Raw genomic sequence first — 25,554 nt, 5'->3', positions numbered from 1 at the left:
CAGCCTATTTTTTTCGGGTTTTCAGCTTTTTTGTGTGATTGTTGTAGTAGGAGGACAAATTTTTACTGAGTGCCAGGGGAGGCTTCTGGGCTGAAGAGCTTTCCTTCACCAAGGTGAGATGCTCAACTAAAAGCACCGAATGATTGGCGTGAAAGGAAGAAGCTCTGTTATATAAGCAGTTAGGGACTACGGCGAGGAGTTCAAGTAGAAGAGGGCAAACAAACGAATAAAGCCCTAGCACATGTAGATTAGTTCTCCTTCTTAGCCTTCTTGACCTTCAAAGACGATGAGATGAGTTGCTTCAACTCATCGGACAGCTCAACGTCAGACTTGACCACCTCCTGGTCGAAGTCAGCGGAGGTGAACTTGACGAGACCGTTCTTGGTGATGGCGACGGTGACGTAGACTTGGGCGATGTTTTCACCATCCTTGTCCTGGTACATGTCGTATGCAATCATGGTGCCGTGGGTGCAGTTCTCTTTCAAACCTGTCTTACCCTTTGTTGGGTCGTCCAAGTTCTTGATGGAGAATGGGAATTGGGATGCCTTTCTCTTGATCTCGTTCAACACCAGGTGCGAAGATCTGAGCTTCAACTGGTACGAGTTACCGGTCAACTTGTAGATGGTGGTTCTGATCTGAGATGGCTTGACCTTACCTTCACCAGCAGTCATCAAGATGTCGAGACCGAACACTTGGCCAACTTCGAACTCGAATGGGGAAACCTGCGACTTCTGGTCATCTGAAGGATTTATAATGATCTCGTTTGGTCCGGTGAGCACGTTACGCTCTTGGTTATGGGAGAGCATACCTTCCAATGGCTTGACTCCGTATGCAGCAGCAACCTTGTCGACGATCTTGGTAACGTCGGTGTTCTTGTTACCTGGCTTGATCACTCTCAAAGCAGCCTCAGAGGCCTTGTAGGCAGCAGTCAACAAGTCAGCATTCTTACCAGTCACTGGAGCAGACTTAGACGAGCCAACAACAATTGTGTCTGACACGATGGAAGCAAAGCCATCAATTTGGGCACCGAGACGGATCTTGACGACATCGCCGTTCTTCAAGGTCAAGTTGGCGGCTTCGTCATCAGCAGAGATTGGGGAAAGATGGTCGGCAATGGCGTTTGGAGAGACAGAGGTTGGGAACGCAATACCTTTACTCTCAACCTTGTTCTTCTTGGAGTTGTAGATCTTGGAGACCTCCTCCTCCAAGAACTCATCACCGGCTTGACACAGGTCGAACACCTTTGCGCCCTCCACAGCAAGGGACTTGACGTGGGACAGAGCCTTGTTGGAAATCGAACCGGCGGTTCTGTACTTCTCAACAACGTCAGAGTTGTTGATTGAGTAGTCTGGCTTAGCAACTTCTTTGGTGGACATCGTACTTTAAACTGATGGGCTGGACAGTGCTGTTCGTGTGAGGGAAAAGAGAGGCTCTGAAGATTTTTTCCCTCGTCGTCGAAGCAAACCAAGGCCAACAAAATTCGCTGCTAGCAAAAATCAAAGGGCCCATGGGCACTCGAACAATTGCCAATGGCGTGGTTTATATACATAGAATTATTACTACATCGACTTCTTCTTGAGGCTATGTCTTTGTATATTAAATCTTAGCCAATTGGCCCTAGTTTCGATCAGTGGGATGCGCTTCAGTTGAAAATTTAGCAGTGGCTGTATCTTTCTGGGGCAGCCTAGTTTTCATGACTCAGTGCAGCGCTGGGCTGGAGTTTCCCCTTGGGACGGAGGTGGTGGTGGGAGCCCAGAAAAGAAAAAGTCCACCAGGCAGAAGGAGCTTCCCTTTAGCGCTCTTCACTGGACACAGCAGGCTCAATTGACAGAAAGATGACTGGTAGAAGATTCCTGTCCACAACAGCTTCTGCTTGTAACAAGTACGCAGCCTATGTTCCTAAGCAAGGCTCGTATCCAAAGGGGTATAAAGTCGGCGCCGTCTCCTCTGGCGTGAAGAAGAACTCGCAATTGGACTTGTCGCTCATTATCTCTGAGAAGCCTGCGTCTGCTGCTGCTGTGTTTACAACGAACAAGTTCAAGGCTGCTCCTGTCCAGCTGTCTAAGCTCGTATTGGAGCAGACCGACAAGGTTCAGGCGATTGTCATAAACTCTGGCTGTGCCAATGCAGTCACAGGCACTAAAGGACTGGCCAATGCTAAGGAGATTGTCCAAGCGGTTGACCAGCTCGTCACAGGCTCTTCTGCCTCTGATAAGATGTCGACGCTTTGCATGTCCACTGGTGTCATTGGACAACAGCTGTCAATGGACAAGATTCTCGGTGCGATTCCAAAGTTGTTCAAGGAGTCGTTGGGCTCCGACCATGAACACTGGTTGACGTGTGCCAAGGGTATCATGACCACTGACACATTCCCAAAGCTTGTTTCCAAGGAGATCTCCTTAAACAACCATACGTATAGAATCGCAGGCCTCTCCAAAGGTGCAGGTATGATCTGTCCAAACATGGCCACACTGTTGGGATTTTTCGTTACCGACGCTCCAATTGAACCAAAGGCTTTACAGTCAATCTTGTCGTATGCGGTGAACCGTTCATTTAACTCGATCTCTGTGGATGGTGATATGTCTACCAATGATACCATTGCAGCATTGGCCAACGGCGCAGCTGGTGGCCCGGCAATCACCGAGTCCTCTGGTGAATCATATGAGTTGATCCGTGACGAGATTACTCAGTTTGCTCAGACTTTGGCACAGCTGGTTGTTCGTGACGGTGAAGGTGCTACGAAGTTCGTCACAATCAAAATTAAAGACGCCCTTTCCTATGAAGATGCTCATCAGGTTGGTAAGACCATTGCAAACTCGCCACTGGTGAAGACTGCGCTGTACGGCAAGGATGCCAACTGGGGTAGAATCCTCTGTGCCATTGGCTATTCCGATGTCGAGGTGAACACCTCAAAGACCAACGTCTCTTTCGTGCCAGCAGACGGCTCCGCAGAGCTCAAACTCTTGGTCAACGGGGAGCCTGAGGTGGTTGATGAAGAGAGAGCTTCGCAGATCTTACAGTTCGAAGATCTCGAGATCTCTGTTGACTTGGGAACCGGTGGTGGTGCAGAGACAACGTTCTGGACCTGTGATTTATCCCACGAGTACATCACAATCAACGGTGACTACCGTAGTTGAGTGACTACCGTAGCTGAGTGTACACAGTACGCACATCACACATCACACACGACACATTCTTAGAATGCGATTGTATTCAATAAAGATCTCAACATTGGCTGAACTGTAGATGGAGTCCCAGGTAATGCCAGGCTGCGCACCAGCGTCCACGCAGGAGGACACCCACCGCCCGCCTGCCCACGGGCCAGCAGAAAAAATTCAATCACCTGCCTGCGAGTCCGCCAAACCTCGAAAAGGAACCTCAGCCCGTGGAGGGAGGAAATCAACATCTCACTGGAGCTGGGCAGGAAACACCATACCAATTGTACGTGACAGGGTTGAATAACCGACGCTATCATCGTCAGAAAGGGGAGTAGTAAACAGGACGACCAGAGAGAAAGAGCCACAGCGTAAAACAGGGGGTGCTTTAGTTCTCATGCCTGGGTTTGATAGTGATTACAGCATACATCCCGCAAGGGATAAGAATTCCACAGGGTCAGAAGGAGACGTTTCGCCTCTAACGTCACGGAAGGTGTCGCTGGCGGAGAATAAGAGACGGTCTAGTGGCGATTCCCGGTCCCAGTCGCTGGGGTCCAGCGATGGAAGCAGGCTGGAAAGCGTGACAAGCCCTAGTGGCATATCCAAGTCGTACAAGGGGTTCCATCAAATGGGCCAGCAGTTCCCTCAACCTCCGTTCAAGCACCCGGTGAAGCCCAAGCACAAGAAGAGCATCTTTGGCAAGTTCATCACCTCCATCAGGGAAGAGAAGAAAAGAATCAGCGAGGATATCAGTGAGAAATCGTCAATAAGGTCGGCGTCTCAACCGCTGCAGTCGATTCCAAGGGACCCTTTGTCCAAGTCCAAGTCTCAGGATCACACGGAGCTGTACAGCATGGATAACAGCACCATCTTCGAGGAGCCTATACGTTCGAATGGTCTAACCACTTCGAAGTCTCTGGGAGCGCAACCGCCGCACCGGGTTAGCGTCGTAGGCTCGTCAGTGTCAAGCAAGCTCAGCGGCGGTGTTTCGCTAAACAAGGATAGTGTTGCAGAATCAGTAGTTACAATGAACATCCATGATCTTGATGTGACTGATATTGTTGGACACATCGACCCTTCTGATATACCTGAGAGGAAATCGCCGGCAAAAGATGGGTGGGCAGCTCCAGAGAGTTGGGACGTCAAACCAGATAAACCAACTCAAGTTAGTCATGGAGATGAGGACGAGTACGTTGTTGCCAAAACTAGCCATAAGGCTCCCTTAAAGGGAATGGGGAAAGCTCACCACAATAAGCTGTATCATATCAGAGTGCACGCCGAGGATGACGACTTTGCATCCACTTTGAAGAGACCGTACGACGAAACAGCGGAGGAGATTATACGATTCTTAAAGGGAAGATACCAGCTCGTTGGTGACTACAAGTTGAGTTTGAGGGTTGGTAAGGTCACGAAGAAGCTGGAGTCGTATCAGAGACCCGTGAAGATCCAGACGAACTTGTTATTGCTTTCGGGTTATACAGAGGCGGACAAGATGGAGGAGATTGGAAGGTTTGATTTGACCTATCTATTCAAATTCATCCTTCATCATGACGTTTTGAAACAACTGACACCAACAGAGGAAGAAGCCATAGGCAGAGACCTGGTGCACGTTAATTTGAAGAGCAAAGACTTGCAAAAGATCCCAGCCTTGTGCTATTCGTCGAAAGTCCAAAGCTTGGACGTTTCAAATAACGGTGATATTACTTTACCATTGGACTTTTTCCAAATGTCAAATTCCCAGCTGAGCTCGTTGAGAATGGTCAACATTAGAGCGAAATATTTCCCTCAGAATGTGGTGTATGCTAGAGAATTGGTGTCCCTGGACTTGGAGAGAAACTTCATCACAAGCATACCGGAGAACATCTCATTTCTCAAGAACCTGTCTATATTGAATATGAGCTGTAACAAGCTTAGCTACCTACCAGATCTACCGGAGAGTTTAAAGATCTTGGATTTGAGTTCCAACGAGTTTGAGGAGTACCCAGAGTCTGTGAATAAGCTGACCAACCTTTTGCAATTGGATCTATCTTATAACAAACTACGTACTCTTCCAGAGTCAATTAACAACTTGAAATCAATAAAGAAGATCAACATCTCGTCGAACTATTTGACCAAAGTCGAGATCAGACTCACAAATCTAAGAGCTTTGAACCTGAGACACAATGATATCTTTTCTATTCGTTTACCAGGGTCAAATGTTGAGAATCTTTATTTGTCAAACAACAACATTTCGAATATATCCGATCCCTTACGAAGTTTGAGAGCCTTGGACCTACAGGCCAACCCAATTACTCAATTGAGTATCGAGTCGCCGAATTTGATCTCATTGAACTTATCAAAGGCTAAGCTAACTGCATTTCCAACTACTATTCTCAACCACACGAAGCTGGAAAAGCTGGAGCTCAGTCATAACGCTCTCCGTCAGCTCCCTGATATATCGAACCTCACGAGCCTGAGGGAACTATCGCTGTACAGCAACAATCTTGAACAACTACCAGATATGTCATCCTTGACTAAACTAAAGGTCTTGGACCTCCACGACAACAACTTGAAGCTTATACCTGATTTTTCATTCGTGGAGAGTATCAACCTTTCTTCGAACCTGATTTCAGAGCTGCCTGAGGCTGCACACAACAAGGCCCTCCACATTTGGGCAGCTGATAACCAACTCGATGAATCATGCTTTGACGTTTTAAAGCAGTTGACCGACCTTAAAACTTTGGATTTGTCTTACAACAAGTTGATAGATATTCCACAAGGCGTGTTCAGCACACTCCATCTGATTCAGGAGCTTTATCTTGCGGGAAATTCGTTATCGACACTTCCTGATGACTTTGACGAGTTGAGACTTTTGAGAGTACTACACTTGAATTCCAATAGATTCCGTACTTTACCTGCTGGGCTATCGAAGCTTGCGGATCTGGAAGTGGTGGATATCGGCTCCAATGACTTGAAGTACAATACATCAAACTCGAAATACGAATGGAATTGGAAGAATAATACCAACTTGCGATACTTGAACTTGTCTGGAAACAAGAAAATGGAGATTACAGAGGATTTGGAAATGCCAAAGCTCAAGTTACTTGGTTTAATGGATCTGACCATCACTATGCAGGTGATTCCCGATGATAGTATGGATTTCAGAGTACGTGTAACTCCAACAACCTTGGATCACATGTCTTATGGTATTTCAGATAAGATCAATAAGCATATCACCACGAGAGACTCTGTATTCCAAAATATCAACGGTGGTACACTGATTTGCTTGTTCGATGGGTTGTACTCTGGTAAAATTTCTTATCTGATTAAGGATAGTTTCCACAAGTTGTTCGAAAATGAGCTTAAGAAGCTTGACGTCCCTACAGCTATGAGAAGTGCGTTCCTTCAACTAAACGGTGTCATTAATAATGCGAACCTTAACTCTGAGGATGGATTGACAGGCTCTACTGCAACAGTTGTGTATCTCAAAGAAGGAAAGGCTTACTGTGCAAATATTGGTGATACTATGGTGATGATTGCCAAACCGGATGGATCGTACAGCTGGTTGAGTGTTCTTCACCAACCTTCAATACCTGCAGAGTTTGACAGAATTAGAACTTCTGGTGGGTTTGTCTCCAGCAATGATAGGGTAGATGGTATCTCACAGGTCTCCAGAGCAGCCGGGTTTATCGATCTTTTACCACACGTTCATACAGGGCCTGATTCTTCCGAGTGCACAATCAACGACGACGTTCTTGTGATTGCATCTAAAGAGTTGTATGACTATTTACCAGTTAAAACAATTGGTGATATTGTGAGGGAATCTGACAATCCAATGGTCACTGCAGAGAGACTCAGGGATTACGCCATATCATATGGTTGCTCTACGAAAGTTTCTGCTATAGTTGTTTCCACGAAGAAGGCCAAGAAGAAGAGTGGTCCAGTTTCAAGACAACTGGTCCAAGACTCCAATTTGAGAAGATTAAGACCTGAGATTGAACCACCATCAGGCGAGTTAGCTATGGTTTTCACGGATATTAAGAACTCTACCCTACTGTGGGAGAACTATCCGTTAGCCATGAGATCTGCTATCAGATCACATAACGATATCATGCGTCGTCAATTGCATATCGTTGGTGGTTATGAGGTTAAAACGGAAGGTGATGCGTTCATGGTCTCCTTCCCTACAGTGACGTCTGCGATGATCTGGTGTTTCAACGTTCAAAATCAACTCTTACAAGAGGACTGGCCAGCAGAAATATTACAGAGTGAAGAAGGTTGTGAGATCAAGGATGACGATGGTAATACTATTTACAGGGGGCTGTCTGTCCGTATGGGTATTCACTGGGGTACACCAGTGTGTGAGCCTGATATCATTACTAGAAGAATGGACTATTTCGGTCCTATGGTGAACAGAACTGCAAGAGTCTCTGCGGTGGCAGACGGTGGTGAGATCACTCTAACGTCCGATTGTGTGGAGCACTTTAAGAAGATTGAGGCCGCTTACAACAAGGTACAAGAAGGTGTCAATATCGAAGTCGCATTTGCAGATCTTGAGGACCCAGAGATCTTGGAGAGTCAATTCCGTATCTTGAAGACAATTGGATGGAGACTAGAACTCTATGGAAAAGTTCAACTGAAGGGTCTTGAAACAGAGGAGACCATATCGTTGATCTTTCCGAAGGGGCTGGCATCCAGATATCAATTCCAACGTCAACCAGATCTGACATCTCAAGATATCCACAAGTTGAAAGACATTGTATCTAGGTTAGATAGAACAATGTCCCAACTCTCTGGGTTGACGTTGGAAGTTGCCAATCTGAAGAGATCAGAACATACTGAGAAGCAACTCTTCGAAGTTATGATCTCCAGACTCGAACACACCATTGCAATGCTGGCATTGCGTGATCAAACTGTTGGTCTGTTTAGTGCTGAGCGTGATATCTTTGCAATCGTGGAAGATGTTAGTCGTTGTTACCAGAAGTATGGCAAAATCAAGGCCATAACGAAACACCAAGCTGGAGCAGAATGAGCCCTGCTAAAAAAAATGGAAACGTATATACGCTTCAAGAATATTAATACATATTTATCCGAACAATCACAACTACACTTTTCACCTTGTAGAATTACATCATTGGCTGGAAAGTTCTATAACAACTGTGTAAAATGAACCGTTGATGTGTGGGGGTACGCTGGTGTACGGGTGTTTCAACAACGCCTTATATACAAACAGGAAAAGGCGGTAACAATATCACCACTTAAACGCCAACAACTGCACATCGATCAGTTTCACCAGCATAACGATGCCTCCAAAGGTAAACAGAGACCCTTCAGTATCGGAGAGTGAATCCAAGCCCTCTAATTCCAGGGCTTCTACAAAGGCAAGAAACGCAGCTGCACAGGCTGCACAGGCAGAGCTCCTAGCGAGACATATTCACTCCAATGGACCCAACGATAGACCACCTTTGGACCCAATGGACTTCGAAACTCTGCCCATCAAGACGCTGAGAGAGTATAAGGACCTTTACCACCTACCCCTTGAAGATGCGCTCACGATGAACGGGTACATGCTTGAGTCAGAGACGGGGAAGAATACGTGGAGTTATAAACATAAAAACAGAGTCACCAAGCCAACGCTCGCTGCTGCCGTCAAGAAGCACTTCGTGTCACAGCCCGTGAAGGAGAGCGAGATCATCACCAACTTCCTCTACAAGGCAAATAACCAGGATAAGGCATTCAAGTTGAATTTCAAGAGTCCCTGAGGGATTCATCTATAGCACTCACATTTTGAAGACGACAACACTTTCTCACGCCCAGTCATCTCGCTGACTCGTTGTAGTTAACAATCTCAACAGCTACACTCACCTACAGTGTATTCCTACACAGCGAATGCTCATTTTGTAGCACTCATAAGCCTGTTATCGCCCGTTGTAACCTCCCATAGGAACTGGCTTCCCGCGCGTGCGCACAGCGTACGAAAAACCCACAGCGAACAACCGCGCGCCAGCGAAAACGGGCAAATCGACTAAGATGGCTCCAAAATTCCCAACAGAACAGTTCTACCAACGGGAAAACAAACCACACGGGCACAGCCAGCGGGAGAGAAAGAGATCTTACACCATGGCTGATAACACCACGATAACATTTGTGGTGACACTTGTTGTTGCGTTCGTCTTTCTAAGATGGTTCGTTAACTCTGAAGAGTCGGAGGTGATTTCACCTCTTGATCAGCTTGACGTTGCCTCTGGCGATACAGATGCCACTGGAAGAGCCAACCACGATGCACATCCGATACGTCGTGCCGTCACCACTGATATGGTTGAGGTGGTACAGAGCATCGCACCTCATCTGTCTGTGGAGCAGATCCAGTATGACCTGCAACGAACTGGGTCTGTGCAGGAGACCGTGGAGCGTGTGCTGAGTGAGGGAACATTGCCCTATCCACCAGGGTATACACAGCGTTCTGCGTCTAGTGGCGCCACTAGAAACGATACACACGAGGCAAATGGTGACAGAAGAAACAAGGTGGACAATATCAAGTCAGAAAACTTGTTGAAGAAGTACAATGTTGACGAGATGAGCTCTTCTGACTCAAGCAGCGTTGAGAAGAAGACCGTCAAGGCCCAATGGTCAGACTCACCAGATGTGAGGGCTAAGACACTACAGGAGAAGAAGGCTGAGATGATCTTGAAGGCTAGAAAGCGATTACAGGCACAGCTGTCCAATGAACAGGATTTAAGCGTGTTGACTGAATGATACATTCCTTCTTTGTCCATTATATATATGTTTTTTGGTGTAGTTCTTATTTAGAAGTGTTGGAGGGTGTTATTAACGTTGGGGCTACCCTCTTCTTCTGTTTCACAGGTGGAGTATGTATCACTTGCTCGTTTTTATCGGCTTTCTGTTCCTCCTTCGTGGTCTTCTTCAACATGCCAATGATAAACGGTGGTGCACTAGTATCCAAGAGATTCGATTCAGCTTGTTTTACAGGCTTTGTAGGGGTATCTTCAATCCTGCTTCTCTTACAAGATTCCGTGTTCTTTGGTGACGTTCTCTTCTTTGTTGAATTTGCACAGTGTGTATAATCTCCAGAGATTAACGATTGGAATGGGACTGTCAACACTTCACCGAATATTCCCGTGTTGAACTTGAGCTTTGTACAAAATCCATCTGTAGAGCTAACGATCAGCGATTGGCCGTCTGCGTTCCACGTAAGATCAGTCAGCGTACTGTAATGAATACTGGAAACCGATCCTAGCATCTCTAAATGTTGGGTGTCAAAGATATAGATCGAGTCAACGGTGGCAACAGCAAACACCATCTTATAAGGTAAGTGTAATGAACAGTTCTCTTTCTCAGATTCATCCAATTTGTAGAAGATCGGTGAAAACGATACAATCAACGCAGGTTTCTTCATGCCTGGCAAGTGTGCTATTGGAGGCTTGTTGAGCCCTTTCCTCGTGTAGAAGTACACAGTGTTCAGGTATTCTTCATCAGAGTCAAACGTCTTGGAGATACCAGCGGGTGTCAATAGTAAACTTCCATCTGGAGAAAATGTCAATCTTCTAAAGAATGAGCGGAGACCCTCAGGATGATACAATAACGTAGTTCTTTGAGGTGGGGCTTGAGAAGCAGGACTGGAGATACCAGTGGATGACTTTAAAGGAGAAGATCCCAGCTGTGTCGATGTTTCCCGTGCTCTGGTGCCGATTTCGGCTCTCGAGCTCTTTTGAACTAGACATGGGGTCAAAGACCTTGAATCTTTCGAGTCCTTCAGCTCGTAGACACTGACCGAACGGTCAGCACTCTGGAGCGCAATGTACTTGTTCAGGGGATCCCAGGCAACTCCTTGGACATAATGGCTGTGGTCTGACAATTGCGTTACTTGTTGTCCTGTCTTTGCATCGAATATCCTCGAGACATTATCCGTTGAGCCTGTCAGGATGTACTTAGAGTCCGGAGACCATGCTATGTCGTATATCTCAGAGTTATTAGAGCGGCACACCAACGTTGTAGTCCATGATTCCTGTCTATCGTCATCCTCTTGTCCAAACTCCTTGATCAGCGTGTCGCTTCTTTGCCATACCATTACACTGCCATCGTCTCCTGCAGTGGCCAGCAGCTCTCCATTGGGGTTGAATCTCACAGCATTAACGGCTTGAGTGTGTTTAGCCAGAGTCGAGAGATACTCGACACTCGTCTCAACCTCACCGTTGTCTTTAACAACCTCCACTAACCGCCAGATCCTAACATTATTGTCACCACCTCCAGTCGCCAGCCTCTTGGACGTCTCGGTAGTGCCCGACGTGGAGGGCTGAAAGTCAACGCTGTACACGGGCTGCTTTCCTTCATGCCAATGGACAGACAGAATAGACACATCCATTGTTTACAGCTCAGTTTAACTGATGAACCAACAGTGATGAACAAATACTCGTAAACACAAACACGAAAAGCTTTGTTTGCATCGACGCGTCAGTTGAAGTTTCGCGTTCTGTGCTCTCTTCGTCAGTGTGACGGTAGGGTAATGCAGCCTCATCACCGGTATAAAGGAAAATTCTTCCAATTCCTACTTCTCCTTTCTTTTGTAAACCATTTCCTGCTTCTTCACAGTGAATGGTTGGTTCCCTCGGCGTTGAAGCGGACTGTTGCGTCCTCAAGAACTTTCAAAGGTAACAGAGGTTGTCTTGAACACTTGTTCTTACCAAGGGCGTAAGCAGTAGCTTTTAAGCCTGACAGAACCACTGTGTGTATATAGAAAGCTATATAGTCTTGCACATTTAGTCAAATCCCACTCGTGACGGATTGAATACTACGTCCCTGTGGTGCCGATCTTGTGCAGATATTGATGTTTTGTCTCAATTGGATCTATATGACAACTGGGGCTGGATATTCTTAGTGCCTTATGTGTATTTTTGATCTCAACCCAAAAGCACTGGCCGGTGTATCCCAACATGTGTTACAACTACATACAAGTTTCTTTGTCGTTGTCGATGACTTTCATCCCTTTGGATTATCATGCTTTATCTGTAGTCTAGTTATTTCAAATCTTTTTCCCATCTGAAGTGATGTTGAACTTGACAAGCTGCGTCAGAGTTGTGTTGACTTTAAGACCTTTAGCTTGAATATCTATCCAGTCTGATATCGCAGAGTAGTCTTCGGGGACTGTGTTGCTCGTTGACGACGTGCAAGCCGGTAATAGAGCAGGCGTTAAAAGTGTTTTGATCACGTCGTCGGTACAAGGTGCGACTTTGAAGCTGATGATCCCATCTCCAAGTCCAACATGTGTCAGATTCCATTGCAACTCTTTGTGAGACTTTGAAAGAGACATATAAGTCTTTCGGGCCATCATCCCTCTTGTCAGTGGTATGTGTTCTAGTTCGAATCTATAAGTGTCCATGACCTCTTTAGTGAACACATCGGGTAGCTCCTGCTGTATGTCTCTTAACACTACAGCCCTTTCCAATTCGCTCAGGTAGTACGAGACGAACACGAAACTCTTCCTCAAGGCCAGGCTCGCATACTTCTTGCTGTGTGCCTTTGATCTCATGTTGGAGACTTTGTTATTATACTTGGTAATCTCATTGGTGACAACTTCAATCTCATCCTGAGGAGATAAGAAACATTTCAAGGCATAAACTGGAATGATAGAATAAACCATTTCTGGATTCACTGCATCGATGTATTCATTCAAGAACTTCTGGAATCCTTTCATTTGGTTCTCACGATCTTCAAAGATCTTAACAAGCTTGACGTTGGTGTAGCGTTCCAGCATGTCGACTAATACCTGGGTCTTGTAGCTGATCGTGTTGACGAATTTACCCTCTTTCAGCACAACAGCATCTGCAGTGATCCCCTTTGACTGCAACATTTCACTCATGATGTCCCGGAACAGGTGCTTCTTTCTCCCAGTCATAATTATGGTCAGCACCTGTTCGTTCTTGTGCGAAAGCTCCAGCAGCGGGAGAATATCGTCGTTCCAGTAGCTATTCCAATGCCTGCTCCCATCTGCTGATGTCTCAGCAATCTTGTCAAAAGGTACTGGGTCTTGCCACCAGCCAAGGTCCAACATGGTTGTGCCATCGGATAGCGCACCAATGGCCTTGTAGGTGAAGAGTGCCGGATTCGGTAAAGGTGATCTAAACAGGGTATTGTCAAAGTCGTAGACATGTATCTCGGTTATTTTATCCACAGATGGTGAGATCTCTCTTCTGAACAGATCCCAGAACGTTATTGGGTTTTCACCGTTCGCCCCCTGTGTGTTTTGACTCTTCCTTTGCTTCTTCTTCAACGGCCCATTATGGTCTTGAACACTGTGACCGTCAGAAAAGCCCATCGTATGTTTGAGATTATGACAGTTTGTTAGTAGCAATGAAGGAACACGACACTAGCGTGTAAGAATAACACAAATGATAGCTGATAACTGCTTAGCAATTCGTTGTACCTGCAATTCAAACAGACTGATATTGGTATCTTTGACTCTATGAGCTCACCACCTTAATATTTCTTCCACATGCTCGCGCTCATAACCACAGCCTAAGGCACAAAAAAATAAGAGTGCTTCCACTCAGAGTCGAACTGAGGATCGCTACATTACTAGTGTAGCGCCTTACCAACTTGGCCATAGAAGCTTCTCTTGTTTTTTGAGTTTTCAGTGAACATCACGTTTGTCCAGAAGAAAATAATTATAATTGTCATAATTAGTTCGCTTACATTATGGGGACTTCTTCTTAGAGATGACTTTTCATTGTTTACACTCATCATAAATAGAGATCAAGGCAACTGCAATCCTTCTCCTGTCCTATACATCTGCGGGAATGGCATATCAACTAAGTCCCTTCTATGGGATTGGAGTACGTGTGGTCCCACATTGCAACCATCCATATCCAAATGTGTACTAACTCGCTTCATAGATCCCCGTTGCGATCATTGCAACTCTGGGTTATGCGAGCCATTACTTCTTCTTCATAGAAGATCTCTCCATAGAGAAACAGGTTGTATTTCAGTTGTCGCTAACAATGCTCTGGGCCTCGTACATCATCGCCATCTATAAGAAGCCTGGCTCTCCACCATCTGATTTTGAACCAAGACGTGGACAATGGAGAAAGTGGTGCAAGAAGTGCAACTGTTATAAGCCAGAGCGAGCTCACCACTGTAAGACATGTGGAGTTTGTGTGCTCAAGATGGATCATCATTGTGAGTATCTGCTCAGACTCTTCAGAAAACAAGCAAGTCGTTACTGACATCGGAACATAGGCCCATGGACTGCAAACTGTGTTGGTCATTACAACATGCCACATTTCCTAAGGTTCCTGTTATGGGTTGTGTGGACAAATGGCTTCTGTCTCTACTACTTACTGAAACGTGATAAAAGTTATTGGGATGATCGCCATTTACCCAGCTATTTGATTTCAAAGACTTCATTGACAATGGCTATAGTCTTAACGCCCTTGGCCATTCTGGTGGAAGTCTCAGTTGGAGTGTTAGCAATTAGATGCTTCTACCATATTCTCTCATCCGGAATGACCCAGATAGAATGTTGGGAATATGAGAGACTAGAAGAGCAATGCGAAAATGGTAAGCTCTACCCCATTCTCCGTGATAATTACAGGAAGCTATTTGGAAAGGATCTGAAATCGTACACTTCTTGGTCTATGACTCCTCAAGTCTTGAGAGATTCTATGGACGAGTCTGACTATGCCCAATTTGGAATAGATGATATAATCTTCCCATATGACTTGGGGCCTTGGAGCAACTTGATTCATGCCTTTGGTCATCCGTACAAATGGATCCTCCCATTCGCAGGGCCAATTGGCGATGGCTTAACCTTCCCAGTAAACGAATATGTTGAACCAGAGGATGACCTGAGCTCTATGCCTTGGCCTCCTGATGGATGGCACCAAGATAAAGACTCGGATGCAACAATTGATCAGCAATCAGATCAATTCTTCGATGAGAACGAAAGAGTCATAAGGAGAAGAAAGACTGGAGCTGTCAGAAGTCAATGGGAAAATAGGTACGGTGAGTCACTGGCTGATTTCGGTGTCGATATGGACTCTGAGCTATGAAGTTTAGCTATAATTCAAAAGTATCAATAGAATAACATCAATCAAATATAATACTAGTATACGATATACAGGATTTATTCAACCTTATGATCGCCGCCGTCTTTGTCTGTCTCGGTACTAGGGAGAGTATCAGTAGTTGCCTTGGCGTGTTCAGTGATGGCTGTAGCGTTATTTGATTCATCAGCAATGGCAGCTTCATCAGCAGTGGAGTCATTGGCTCTCATGGAATCATCCTGTGGAATGGTTGAGTCAGCATCGACAGTCACATCTTGATCCAATACCGAAGAAATAGCAGGATTGGTCTTCTTCGTTACAGTGACTTCAGGGATAGTCTCATCAGCCTTTTCGATGGTCTGGTCCTCATCAATTTGCTTCTCTGAATCTCTGGCTTTCTGTTCCATAGCCTCCAAGAATTTCTTTGGATCTTCTTTCAAGATCTTCAATGAAGCACCCATATTTTGAATCGCATCATCATCCTGGTAAACTTCCTTGGCTTTTCTTTGCAGAACTTTGCCAAACTTGTTGTCTTTTTTAGTGTTTTTCGTAGTGAGAGTATTATAAGTTGAATATCTCGTAAACTCATCATGAGACTTGGGTTCAAAGAAGAGCTTATACGTATCACGGGCGACTTTAATCTTCAGTTGAGAATCAGTATAACCCTCAAGATCCCCTTCCTCACCATCTTCAAGGGCATGAGACTTGATAAAGGGAAGTCTAATTTCACTAACATTGACACCTTCTGTTGGTTGTGCGATACAATAGGACGTCAGATAATAGTTCCATTTCTGCTCATCAGTGTTTTGATCTTTCAAAGTCAAGTCATCCAAGGCAACGTACTCAATGGAAACCTTGTGATTCTGTACGTCAAACTGGATTCTGAACATGTTATCATCAGGATTCATTTGAGATCTGACAGCGTTACGATAGATTATCTGATCCTTGGCATTGGTGGTAGGAGCCTTGCGATCTTTTTCAAACAACATCAAGATTTCTGATGAACGGTGATCAGTCATAATAGTGTGAAGGTGTTTGACCAGGGCCTGTACCACCTTGTCCACACTGTTAAGTTTGTAAGCTCTGTTTCTGTACGCTTGGCGTATAGACTCTTCGAACCATTGATGTTCAACTTCGCCATCGATCAGTCTCTCCGAGAGGCTCAGCAACTGAGTGTAAGCGTCCGACTTCGTGAACTGGAGACCCATTTCTTCAAGTTGGTTAGAGATCAAGTTCAAATCTTTTGCAAATCCAACATCAGAACGTGACACAAGGTCAGCAGTCACTTCATTATTCAAACCTTTCACCTCATTCAATCTATCATATAGAACTCTCAAGTGACGGAAAAAGACATAAATGTTGGTGTTGCTGAACATGTTGAAGACGGTTCTCTTGTCATTCTCGGTACTTGAAGTGTCAGCATCTGTGCTTTGAACCCATGAGTCACCGGTATTGATATCTTCAGCAACTGTCTCGTCTTCTGTATCCTCCGGGATGGCAGGTTCCTGACTAGGAGATGTGGAGCTTTCCGGTGTGTCATCCTTGTGAGACTTTTTGGACTTCCGAAGCACATCTTTCAACAAATCTGTTTCCAAGTGACGTTTTCTGCCATTCACTGGTGGAGACGCATCACTGCTTGATGATGAGTTTGATACAGCATCCCCCGACGTCGATGAAGCCACAACTGGTTTTTCAGCTTGTGCTGACAATCTCTTGTTAATAGACTGTTCAACCTCTTCTGGGTCTAAACTGAAACAAAGGATTAAAAATGACTTGAAGAACTCGAATAATCTCTCCTTGTCATTAGATGAGTATGAGCTCGTGGCCAAGAACACATTCACAAACTTTCCAATATCGTAAAGGATATCGTTATCCAAGAACTCATAATTCAGCTGAGCTTGAGGTTTTGGTGTGAGCGGATGAAGTCTCTTCGTTGTTTGCTCGACCTTAATGGTGGAGATCTCAGAGACAAGTTGCTTGGTTGTCAGTAACTTCTTGTCGGCCTGCTTGAAGGTTAGACCTAAATGATCAAGGGACTTGAAAAAGACCTTCTGTTCCAGTTCTCTCCACACCTTGTTCCACTCACGATGGGCTCTTCTCCATTCTTCATCCTTTTGTTTGAGTCTTTTCAATACAATAGGAACTGCTGCTATTGGGTGGTCGTGTAGAGCATCGATGACTTCGAAGCCCTTTTCCTTTCCGTAAATCTTACGGATGACCTTTCTGTAGATTGTCTGAGAGGTATGACCCAGACCACTAGGTAACTTGAAAGTCTCCTTTTCTTCGGCAGTCATGTTGGCAATTCTGTTGGCAATGGTTTCAAGGGTTTGGATTGTTCTCAAGTTGGATTCCATGTAGAAATCATACTCGTGTCTCTCTTCCTCAATCTTGTGGAGGATTTCCTCGTACTGATTCTTTCTATGGGCAATGAATCCTGAATCTTCTGAGGCCCAAGTAGGATGACCCACCCACTCGTCATTTAAAACTTCCCAGCACATTTCATCACGGCCGGAGCATGGCATATAGGTCTCCACCTTTGGAAGCTTTCTGTAAGAAGGACCATATGGTTTGCACAAAGTGAGATCAAGTTGGTGTTTCTTGAAGGTAATGTTTTCAATATGGAGTGGTTCATTATCAAAGCCAACAAATGTTTTGAACCAATCAAACAGGTCATGGTGAGAACCAATGAAGCCTTCAATTCTTTCAACCAACACCTTCTTGTCAATCAAATCTTGGTTGAACAAGTTCAGAATCTTCAAAAACTCGTTATAGCTCTGCTTGCTGCCAATAGCTTTCTTAACTTTATCAAAGAAGCCGATCTCTTCGATAAGATTGGAAGTCTTGTTTGGTGGTTGAATAGGTTCAGGAACGCCAGGAACCAACGTTGGAGAGACATCCTCGTGGACTTTACGCTTGGAACCACTAACTGCACCTCTAACATGAGATGTTGGAATCTCTCTATTCTTAGAAGCATCATAATGGTTCACTTGTTCGTGTGTCACCTCCAGTTTCTTCATCTTTGGGCCTCCAACTGGTGGTGAAAAGTTACCAACTGGTGGTAGTTGCGTAGGGGGTTGAGTTTGGTAATATTCTGCTGGCTGGTGTTGACCAGTCAGGACATCACCAGGAGCACCACCACTCGTATCAGGCAGGAATTGCTTGAAATCTTCCAATAAGTCAGGTGCATTTTGGAAAAGAACGGTAACCTGTTGATAAACTTCGGCAATTGGCTTCTGTTCTCTCTGATATGTTTGCAGGATCTCCAGGAAGTGCTTGTAGATATCAGGTTGGTGAGAAAATCTGGTTTTAATCTTGTTCACATAGTTGATGGCATGGTTGAACTCCACTGGGCCACCAGACTTACGCTCCGCTCCAACATTTCCTCTGTTGGCTGCTGCTTGCAGATGAGACATTGAAGACTGTTGATCTGGTGCTCCATATGGCATGTAGCCTTGATCAACTTGTGCACCAGGTGGTGCAGGTTGTTGTTGTTGTTGTTGCTGCTGTCCCTGTGGTGGCTGACCTTGTCCGTTCCATTGGTCATAAGAACCGTTGCCGTTAGACTCCAGGCGAGTGGTCGTACCCATAGGTGTTGTCACCCTAATCGTTGGATCAGAAGGGTCAAGCGAACATTCAACCCTGTAGCCAGGTGGCAAGAAAGTGTTGAAGCCTTGAATCAGAGAAGGATGGCCTCTGAACAAAGTTGCCACTCTGTCGATAACACCCGGTGTATCGATGCTTTGGCTCTTAAAGTCCTTCATTATATCAAGGAAATGGTTGTAGACATCCGGTCTGTGCTGGAATTGAACCTTCACCTGATCAAGGTAAGACAACGCGTCCTTGACATTCAACGGTCTGTAAGCAGTCATTGGCGTTGGGGTACTGCTGTGAGGCTTTGGAGCCTGACCTGGAAGTTGAGCCTGAGGTTGTGGAGGTTGCTGCTGCTGTTGCTGAGTTTGTTGCACCTGTTGAGCTTGTTGAGCTTGCTGAGCCTGTTGAGCCTGTTGAGCTTGAGCCTGTGGCTGCTGTTGCTGAGCCTGCTGAGGTTGATTCGACACTTGTGACGGACCGCCCTGCTGGGCATCCTGAGTTGGAGATGCCATGGTGTTATTCTCGGTCTTGAAGCCAAAACTCAGCGGCGGCTTCTATACATTTGGGTTAGTACAACAGTCAACTAGTTGAAGGTCCTCGCGTAGGCCTCAGATACACAGCCTAACTTATTGCTGAGCGAAATACTTACATTTGCTGGGTTAAGCATAAAGTTATGCGATGAGTTGTTGATACCGGCAACGTTGATGGATGGCAGTGTGAAATAGCTTCCTGTGAAGATGATAGTTAGTAAACAATAACTTTCGTGGCTTGTGGAGATCCCTCATTAAGAGAGCCCGTGTAGAAGGGCGTAATCGACTCAACGGAGCACAGGAGAAGCAATACCCGTTGAGCCGCTTTCTATAGGAGGAGACCATCTGGGTGAACGTGAAACTTACCTGACTCCATGGATGAAGGAGGTGGTAACGATGACGGTGGTGGTAGAACAGGGGCACCTTGATGTCTTCAACAAGACAGTTAGTATACAGCTTCAGAACGACAGTCTTCTGGAAGAGATGTGTCCCCCCTCGGCGATCATATTATCAACGCCATGGAACAACAGCACCATGGTGCTGTTCCATGTGTTCGATCAGTCCCTCACGGTTGAATGCTACACCAAAAAGGCGTATCAACACGCTGGAACCCCCATGTGGAAGGAACACACATCAAGCCAGAACACACACAAACGGGAAAAACGACACAACTTACTGTTGAATTGGCAACATGCCGGGTCTATTGGCATCACTGGACTCGTTGCCAGTCTTCCATGGTTCGGGATTGGACATTTTACCGGATTATCCCTCCTTTACGAAATCACTCTGTGGGCTATCTTCAGCACGGGTAAGCACGCTAACAAGCTAATCTGGCAGAAGGGAAACACACTGGACGTTAAGCTGATAGATCCCCTTACTGGCCAATCACGTGAGATGGATCTGAATCACAGGCTTGCAGAGTACTAATGCGAAAAGAGAAATATCAAGCAAATCACCTCTTGTCTCAATCTGAGTGACCAAGTTGATTTAGGTGAAAGAGTGTGTGTTCAATGGAGTGAAAGTTGCAATTGGCGTGAGCTTTTCGGGCAGGCCCACCGGCGCTGGGTAAAAACAACGGAAAAAGGGCGAAGGTCGTGCGCACAACAATCTGGGTTTCTGTGGGAGCGGATGGCGCTTGAGGGAGGGTAACCCCGGCATGTGCGTGCGGAAAAATGACAAGATGTCTCACGTGGTCTTGTGATAGGATAACACGTGACTCACAGTAGGGTAATTGAGCTCTGGCTGTAAGTTGTTTTCATCGCCTAAAAGCGCTCTTCAAGGTAACATCAACAAGAGAATCTGCTTCAGGGCAGAGCTTTGTGGCGAAAGGTAGAACATGAACGCCCCAGATCGTTTCGAACTTTTCATCTTACCAGATGGTGTGCCTAAGTATGTGTTTCTTATTTGCTTCATGTGCGATGTTTTTGCTGTCTGAGCTGCTTTCTTCTGAGGAATGGACTTTCTAACACCTCGTCTAGACTCAAGATCGACCCTGATCCAAAGGTTCCAAACGCTGCGATCATAACATTCGAGAAGGAAGACCATACGCTTGGCAACCTGCTGAGAGCACAGCTGATCAAAGATCCACGGGTTGTATTCGCTGCTTACAAAGTTGAACATCCTCTTTTCGCTAGATTTATCATGAGAATTCAAACAGAAGAGGGCTATTCTCCAAAGGACGCTCTGAAGAACGCATGCAACTCGTTGATTACACAGCTGTCAACGATCAAGAACAAGTTTACCGTTGAATGGGGCTTACAGACGTTGGGACACGAGGGAGCCTTCTAAAGGGAATGAAGAAGGTTTCTGCGTATTTTAGATCTAAACCCTCCTCAGTGTACTATAGAAAGGGAAAAACTAGTGATGACAATATCCAAGAGGAGGAAAACTGTGGTACAACCAATGCACGAGATTTGAAACAAGACAAATGTAATTATGAGATTTGCGAGTATCATCTGCATGATTTGAGCCATGCCTGCGATTTCTGAATCATGATCATAACTCCACTGAATTGAGGAGTCAGAATTGTTTACATGATTACAGTTGAACAATATCGAGCATATCGTCTTCACAATCCGTAGGATCACTTGATGTATGGCTTTTAATTATGAGTCACGTAGATGTTGGATAGTTAGTAGTACAATTTCGTTAAGAAAGCAGATTGATCTCTACATCATGTACTTCTCATTTCCGTCTCTCTTCCTCCCCTTGAGGATTCTCCAGCCATCAGTGCCTCTAAATAGTGCATGAATGACATAGAGAAGTTCAAGTATAATGAAATTTAGAGAAACAGGATAGCTTACACGAAAGTAAATCGGTATAATGCCATAGGAGTGCTGTCTCTTGCTGTCATTACGCCATATTTCCTACATGACTCTTCCATCGAGTCGTAATAACTGTTAGAAACACTAACTACACTAGAGATGTCCACCAAAGTTGTTTTGAATACTAGAATCAAGAGCAGGTGCATCAAAGCGAATAGTAATATGCCTTCTACCATTGTAGTGGAAGATCACTCTTCCACTTCTATGTCCAGAATCAGGAAACTCATGGACATCAGAACAAAACAACTCTGAACGTTGCTTAGAAACAGTACGCTGAATGTTGTCAATATACACACAGAAACACATATCTCTTATGTTTCTAAGTAGAGCAACATTTTGTTAAGATAATGTGGATCTAACCAGCCAATAGTTGAGTCATTCACCTGACCCATTGTTAGAGTGGCGTTCTTCGGTAGTAAACCCGTACTAGAGAGTATCATGACAGAATTGAACATAGAAGGACAAATAACAAGGTCTACAACAAGTACCAATACTCACTGGCAAGTGGTTCTTTAAATACATATCTTTGAGTTACAAGCCAGGAGTCATATAATCTCGAAGAACCAACAGTTTGGTGCTTTCAGATATGCTGATGTTTGAATTATCCAGCTCAACTGTATACATATATATGTAATAGAAGGCTTTCCAGTCTTTGAAGTAAAGAGCTAGGTTTAAAGCAAAAGGTATGCAAAGATTGTCTGTGTATAACAGTCCCTTGTATAGCTCTATTCAACCGGCTGGTCTGTAAGAGATCAGCTTGAACGAGCACTCTGACTACGTCCTCAAGTTATTCAATACTTGAACTGTTAGTAATCACAGAGCTGTAAGCACTCCCTGCCCAATAATCATCACCATAACTATGATCTTTTCCAGCAATATTTCTAGCTTGTTACGCTTGAACATAGGCAAGTGCGGATTGCATGTTGATTATCGCATTCAATTGCACCTGACGCACCGACGAGTTCATAATCATCACAATTGAGAAACGCACAGTTCTAAATTATGATGATCTACACGAGATTACACGACTGGCATGAATAGCTGGTGAGTATATGGGTATATATTAATATTATAGTACGGATTGGATTAAGGTAAATTGTGTGGTCATAAAGTGAACCTGTTTTGTTTTCACGTGAATCATAAACATTGCCTTTCTCTCAGTCAAGGGATGCATGGATCTTCTCTTTCAAGGCACATTTGATCATATCTAATTTCTCTTCTAGGCCAATATCTTCAACAATCTCACGGAATCCACCTTCTCTGAAGACCTGAGAAAGAGCCAGTGTTTTACAAACACGATCTGGTGAGATATAGGTGATCGTACAACCAGTCTGTGAAATGCAAATCTTATGATGATCTTTGAAGTTGAACTGAACTGAACCATTGCTCATTTCAAACATCACATACTTTTCATCCCTGGTGTATCTTCTTAAGAATATTTCATCTTGATCCATTATGGAGTCATCATCATTGGACACTTTACACAAGTTGGTCTTCATGTACTTTGCAAAGAACTCAGTTATCTCAATATGTCTGTGTAAATGAGCTGGAGCATCCGTCGTGCTGTACTCTTGCGCTAACCAACCTTCGTTTGGATTATTCACAATGTACCAAAACGAACTGGAATGGTTGATACGTAACAGTGTATTTCCATCGTTGAAAAGAACACCGATATCGTCAGTAGAAAGTTGATATGAGAATCCGTGCTTGTTAGAATAATCGACCCATTTACTGATTAATATAGGGGTTTTTGGCTCAATCTCTGGCAGTCTAGACGACGCTCTGATTCTTGCTTGACGTTCTGAAATCACCATACCATTCAATATATTAGTGCATTCCTGTCTCAAGATTGCATTTGAAACACTTTTATTTCTATGACCACGAGACTGTTTATATGGCATTCCATGGTCTTCCAAACGTCTCGCCCTTCCAAGCTTTGAGTTTGCAGGATCTTCGGAAGTTCTTTGTTTCAGAACAGGTTCAGTAACCTCCTTGTACTTACTCTTGGTGTTTCCAGGAGACAATGATTGTGGTAGAAGGGTTTTTGGTTTCTCTGACTCCAAGTCTGTCTTGAGGATCTCCACAGGTGTCATGTGAGAAGATTGAATCAAGCCTGAATCACGCTTGGCTTGCAGGAAGTTCATATGAGATTGTGACTCTGTCAAATATGAGAAATCGGGTTCAGCAACTAAAGTCTCCACAGTGAGTTTGTTAGGAAACTTCCCTGTGGTGAAGAATTCGTACAACAGCATGTCATCCAAGCTTGGTCTTAGACCTGGAACTGTTTTCAAGATATGTTCGATAAGTGTTCTGGCAGAGTCAGAAATATACTTATCAGGTGGGAAATGGTAGTCATTGATTTTAATTCTTTCGTAGATATGAGCAACGTCTTTGGACTGGAAAGGTGGTTTACCGATCAACAAAGCGTACAACATGATACCAATAGACCAGATATCAACTTCAAAGCTATGGCCTGTTTTCTTCCCTGTTAAAACCTCTGGTGCAATGTAATTTGGGGTGCCGCAGATAGTGTACCTACGTTCGTTGGTACCTTTAAGGACAGAAGCCAAACCAAAGTCACCAATTTTGATGTTCATGTCAGCATCAAAGAAGATATTTCCAAGTTTCAAGTCTCTGTGGATTACCCTTCTGTTATGCATGTATTTAATACCACCGATGATCTGAACCATCATGAATCTCACTTCTGGTTCTGTGAGCAGCTTTCTTTTCTTCAATAGATCCATCAAGGATTGGTTTGGACAAATTTCTAGAAGAATGTAAACGTTGATGTCGTCTTCGAAACAATCTATAAATTGGACAATGCTTGGGTGGTGCATAGACTTGTGGATCTTGATTTCAGCAAGCAACTTGGTCTTTGTCTTGTCATTTTTGATAGATGCCTTTGCAACGGTCTTAGCGGCGTACAACTGACCGCTATCGTCCTTGATCTGGAAGCATCTTGCAAATCCACCTTCGCCCAAGAATAGACCTCTTCTGTAGTCCTTTCCTGTTCTTGTCTTGATCAATGAAGGTGGTGTTTTACATAGGGCGGAAAGCTTCTCTTTCTTCTTCTTTGGCTTCTCCTTTGGAACACTCTCCTTTGGTGCCTTGACCTCATAAACGTCAGCCTCCAATTTCCTGGTCGACTTCAATGGCGTTATCTGTGCTCTCGAGTTGAGCTCTCGCTCGCCGAGTGCCTGTAACGGCTGTCCTCTAGCTGATGCCATGGTCCGTTCTATAAGTAATGGTTTAAATTAAGTAGGGTTTGATGGAATGCAATGGAGATATGTCCAATTGTCAAACGTTGAGCAGCAGCAGCAGCAACAACAACAACAACAAACAGTGCAAAGGGCTGGACGATGCAGAGATGGAAAGGGGATGTATAGGTGAGGGCTCTGTATTGATATCACAAAATCAGATAACAGACCTTGACCACAAAAACCCTTTAACTAAGTGAATGGGAGTTGGACTAAAAGAAGGAAAAAGCAACAGCAAAAAAATTCGTTCAACCAGTTAGCTTGAACTTGACGATATGATGCTTGAAGCTTGTAGCAGATGGATGTGCCAGGTGATGGAATGTTTAATCCAAGTGATTGGATATGGTGCAAAGAGTATCGGAAGGATGAGGGAAGGAATCTCCTTGGAAGCAAAAGAAGAGAAATTGTTTCGACAAGTGGTATATAAGTGATGTTTCCATTTCCACATCTGTCGCCCAAAAGGGTAATTTGTAAATAAAAACAATGCGGCCGGTGCCAATGTCCGGAACCTCTGTGTGTACGCTTTCGAGAATGGAAAGCCCCAAAAGAGACAAGTGAAAACAGAGAACCAGGACGAGGATGTTTGTGATGTTTACAATTTATCCAGAGTCTTTCAATTGTTTCGTAGTTGGTTGTCTTCCAATTTTAGTTCCATGTCA

General features: G+C 44.6%; 11 protein-coding genes and 1 non-coding gene across 12 annotated transcripts; 6 read left to right on the top strand and 6 right to left on the bottom strand.

Annotated features, from left to right (window-relative positions):
• Positions 1–53: 53 nt before the first annotated feature.
• Positions 54–1,529, bottom strand: CYBJADRAFT_166140 (uncharacterized protein). Its single transcript, XM_020214371.1, has one exon. It carries the CDS (start codon positions 1,374–1,376, stop codon positions 249–251), a length of 1,128 nt encoding a protein of 375 aa, XP_020072448.1. The 5' UTR covers positions 1,377–1,529; the 3' UTR covers positions 54–248.
• Positions 1,530–1,591: 62 nt separating this feature from the next.
• Positions 1,592–3,229, top strand: ARG7 (glutamate N-acetyltransferase). Its single transcript, XM_020213278.1, has one exon. It carries the CDS (start codon positions 1,836–1,838, stop codon positions 3,135–3,137), a length of 1,302 nt encoding a protein of 433 aa, XP_020072447.1. The 5' UTR covers positions 1,592–1,835; the 3' UTR covers positions 3,138–3,229.
• Positions 3,230–4,419: 1,190 nt separating this feature from the next.
• CYR1 (adenylate cyclase) lies at positions 4,420–7,836 on the top strand (the record flags this gene model as incomplete). Its single annotated transcript, XM_020212165.1, has 1 exon — positions 4,420–7,836. A coding segment is annotated over one exon (3,417 nt), but the record flags the coding sequence as incomplete, so codon positions are not given.
• Positions 7,837–8,437: 601 nt separating this feature from the next.
• On the top strand, positions 8,438–9,094 carry SAP30 (Sap30p; the record flags this gene model as incomplete). The annotated part of the gene is made up of 1 exon (XM_020213277.1): positions 8,438–9,094. The coding sequence occupies one exon, from the start codon at positions 8,438–8,440 to the stop codon at positions 8,894–8,896; it is 459 nt and encodes a 152-aa protein (XP_020072445.1). The 3' UTR covers positions 8,897–9,094.
• Positions 9,095–9,254: 160 nt separating this feature from the next.
• CYBJADRAFT_171325 (CUE domain-containing protein) lies at positions 9,255–9,890 on the top strand (the record flags this gene model as incomplete). The annotated part of the gene is made up of 1 exon (XM_020216205.1): positions 9,255–9,890. One exon carries the CDS (start codon positions 9,255–9,257, stop codon positions 9,888–9,890), a length of 636 nt encoding a protein of 211 aa, XP_020072444.1.
• On the bottom strand, positions 9,556–11,553 carry CAC2 (Cac2p). Its single transcript, XM_020214370.1, has one exon. The coding sequence runs from the start codon at positions 11,515–11,517 to the stop codon at positions 9,937–9,939; it is 1,581 nt and encodes a 526-aa protein (XP_020072443.1). The 5' UTR covers positions 11,518–11,553; the 3' UTR covers positions 9,556–9,936.
• A 368-nt stretch (positions 11,554–11,921) lies between these two features.
• CYBJADRAFT_166136 (uncharacterized protein) lies at positions 11,922–13,571 on the bottom strand. The gene has a single exon (XM_020214369.1). It carries the CDS (start codon positions 13,465–13,467, stop codon positions 12,175–12,177), a length of 1,293 nt encoding a protein of 430 aa, XP_020072442.1. The 5' UTR covers positions 13,468–13,571; the 3' UTR covers positions 11,922–12,174.
• Positions 13,572–13,689: 118 nt separating this feature from the next.
• Positions 13,690–13,762, bottom strand: CYBJADRAFT_t32. Its single transcript has one exon. It is a non-coding gene; the product is annotated as a tRNA-Thr (tRNA).
• Positions 13,763–13,948: 186 nt separating this feature from the next.
• Positions 13,949–15,199, top strand: PFA4 (palmitoyltransferase PFA4; the record flags this gene model as incomplete). The annotated part of the gene is made up of 3 exons (XM_020216802.1): positions 13,949–13,984; positions 14,045–14,327; positions 14,388–15,199. 3 exons carry the CDS (start codon positions 13,949–13,951, stop codon positions 15,197–15,199), a joined length of 1,131 nt encoding a protein of 376 aa, XP_020072441.1.
• SIN3 (transcriptional regulator SIN3) lies at positions 14,869–20,330 on the bottom strand. The gene is made up of 4 exons (XM_020214368.1): positions 19,991–20,330; positions 19,681–19,745; positions 19,434–19,513; positions 14,869–19,338 (listed from the first exon to the last, which is right to left on the bottom strand). The coding sequence occupies exons 1-4, from the start codon at positions 20,065–20,067 to the stop codon at positions 15,274–15,276; spliced, it is 4,287 nt and encodes a 1,428-aa protein (XP_020072440.1). The 5' UTR covers positions 20,068–20,330; the 3' UTR covers positions 14,869–15,273.
• A 286-nt stretch (positions 20,331–20,616) lies between these two features.
• Positions 20,617–21,469, top strand: RPB11 (DNA-directed RNA polymerase II core subunit RPB11). The gene is made up of 2 exons (XM_020214367.1): positions 20,617–20,703; positions 20,793–21,469. Exons 1-2 carry the CDS (start codon positions 20,651–20,653, stop codon positions 21,100–21,102), a joined length of 363 nt encoding a protein of 120 aa, XP_020072439.1. The 5' UTR covers positions 20,617–20,650; the 3' UTR covers positions 21,103–21,469.
• A 1,192-nt stretch (positions 21,470–22,661) lies between these two features.
• Positions 22,662–25,251, bottom strand: CDC5 (polo kinase CDC5). Its single transcript, XM_020214366.1, has one exon. It carries the CDS (start codon positions 24,863–24,865, stop codon positions 22,796–22,798), a length of 2,070 nt encoding a protein of 689 aa, XP_020072438.1. The 5' UTR covers positions 24,866–25,251; the 3' UTR covers positions 22,662–22,795.
• Between the last annotated feature and the right edge of the window lie 303 nt (positions 25,252–25,554).

This window comes from Cyberlindnera jadinii, assembly GCF_001661405.1.
Source record: "Cyberlindnera jadinii NRRL Y-1542 unplaced genomic scaffold CYBJAscaffold_2, whole genome shotgun sequence".
NCBI lineage: Eukaryota > Fungi > Ascomycota > Saccharomycetes > Phaffomycetales > Wickerhamomycetaceae > Williopsis > Williopsis jadinii.
This window is presented reverse-complemented; position numbering and strand designations above follow the sequence as displayed.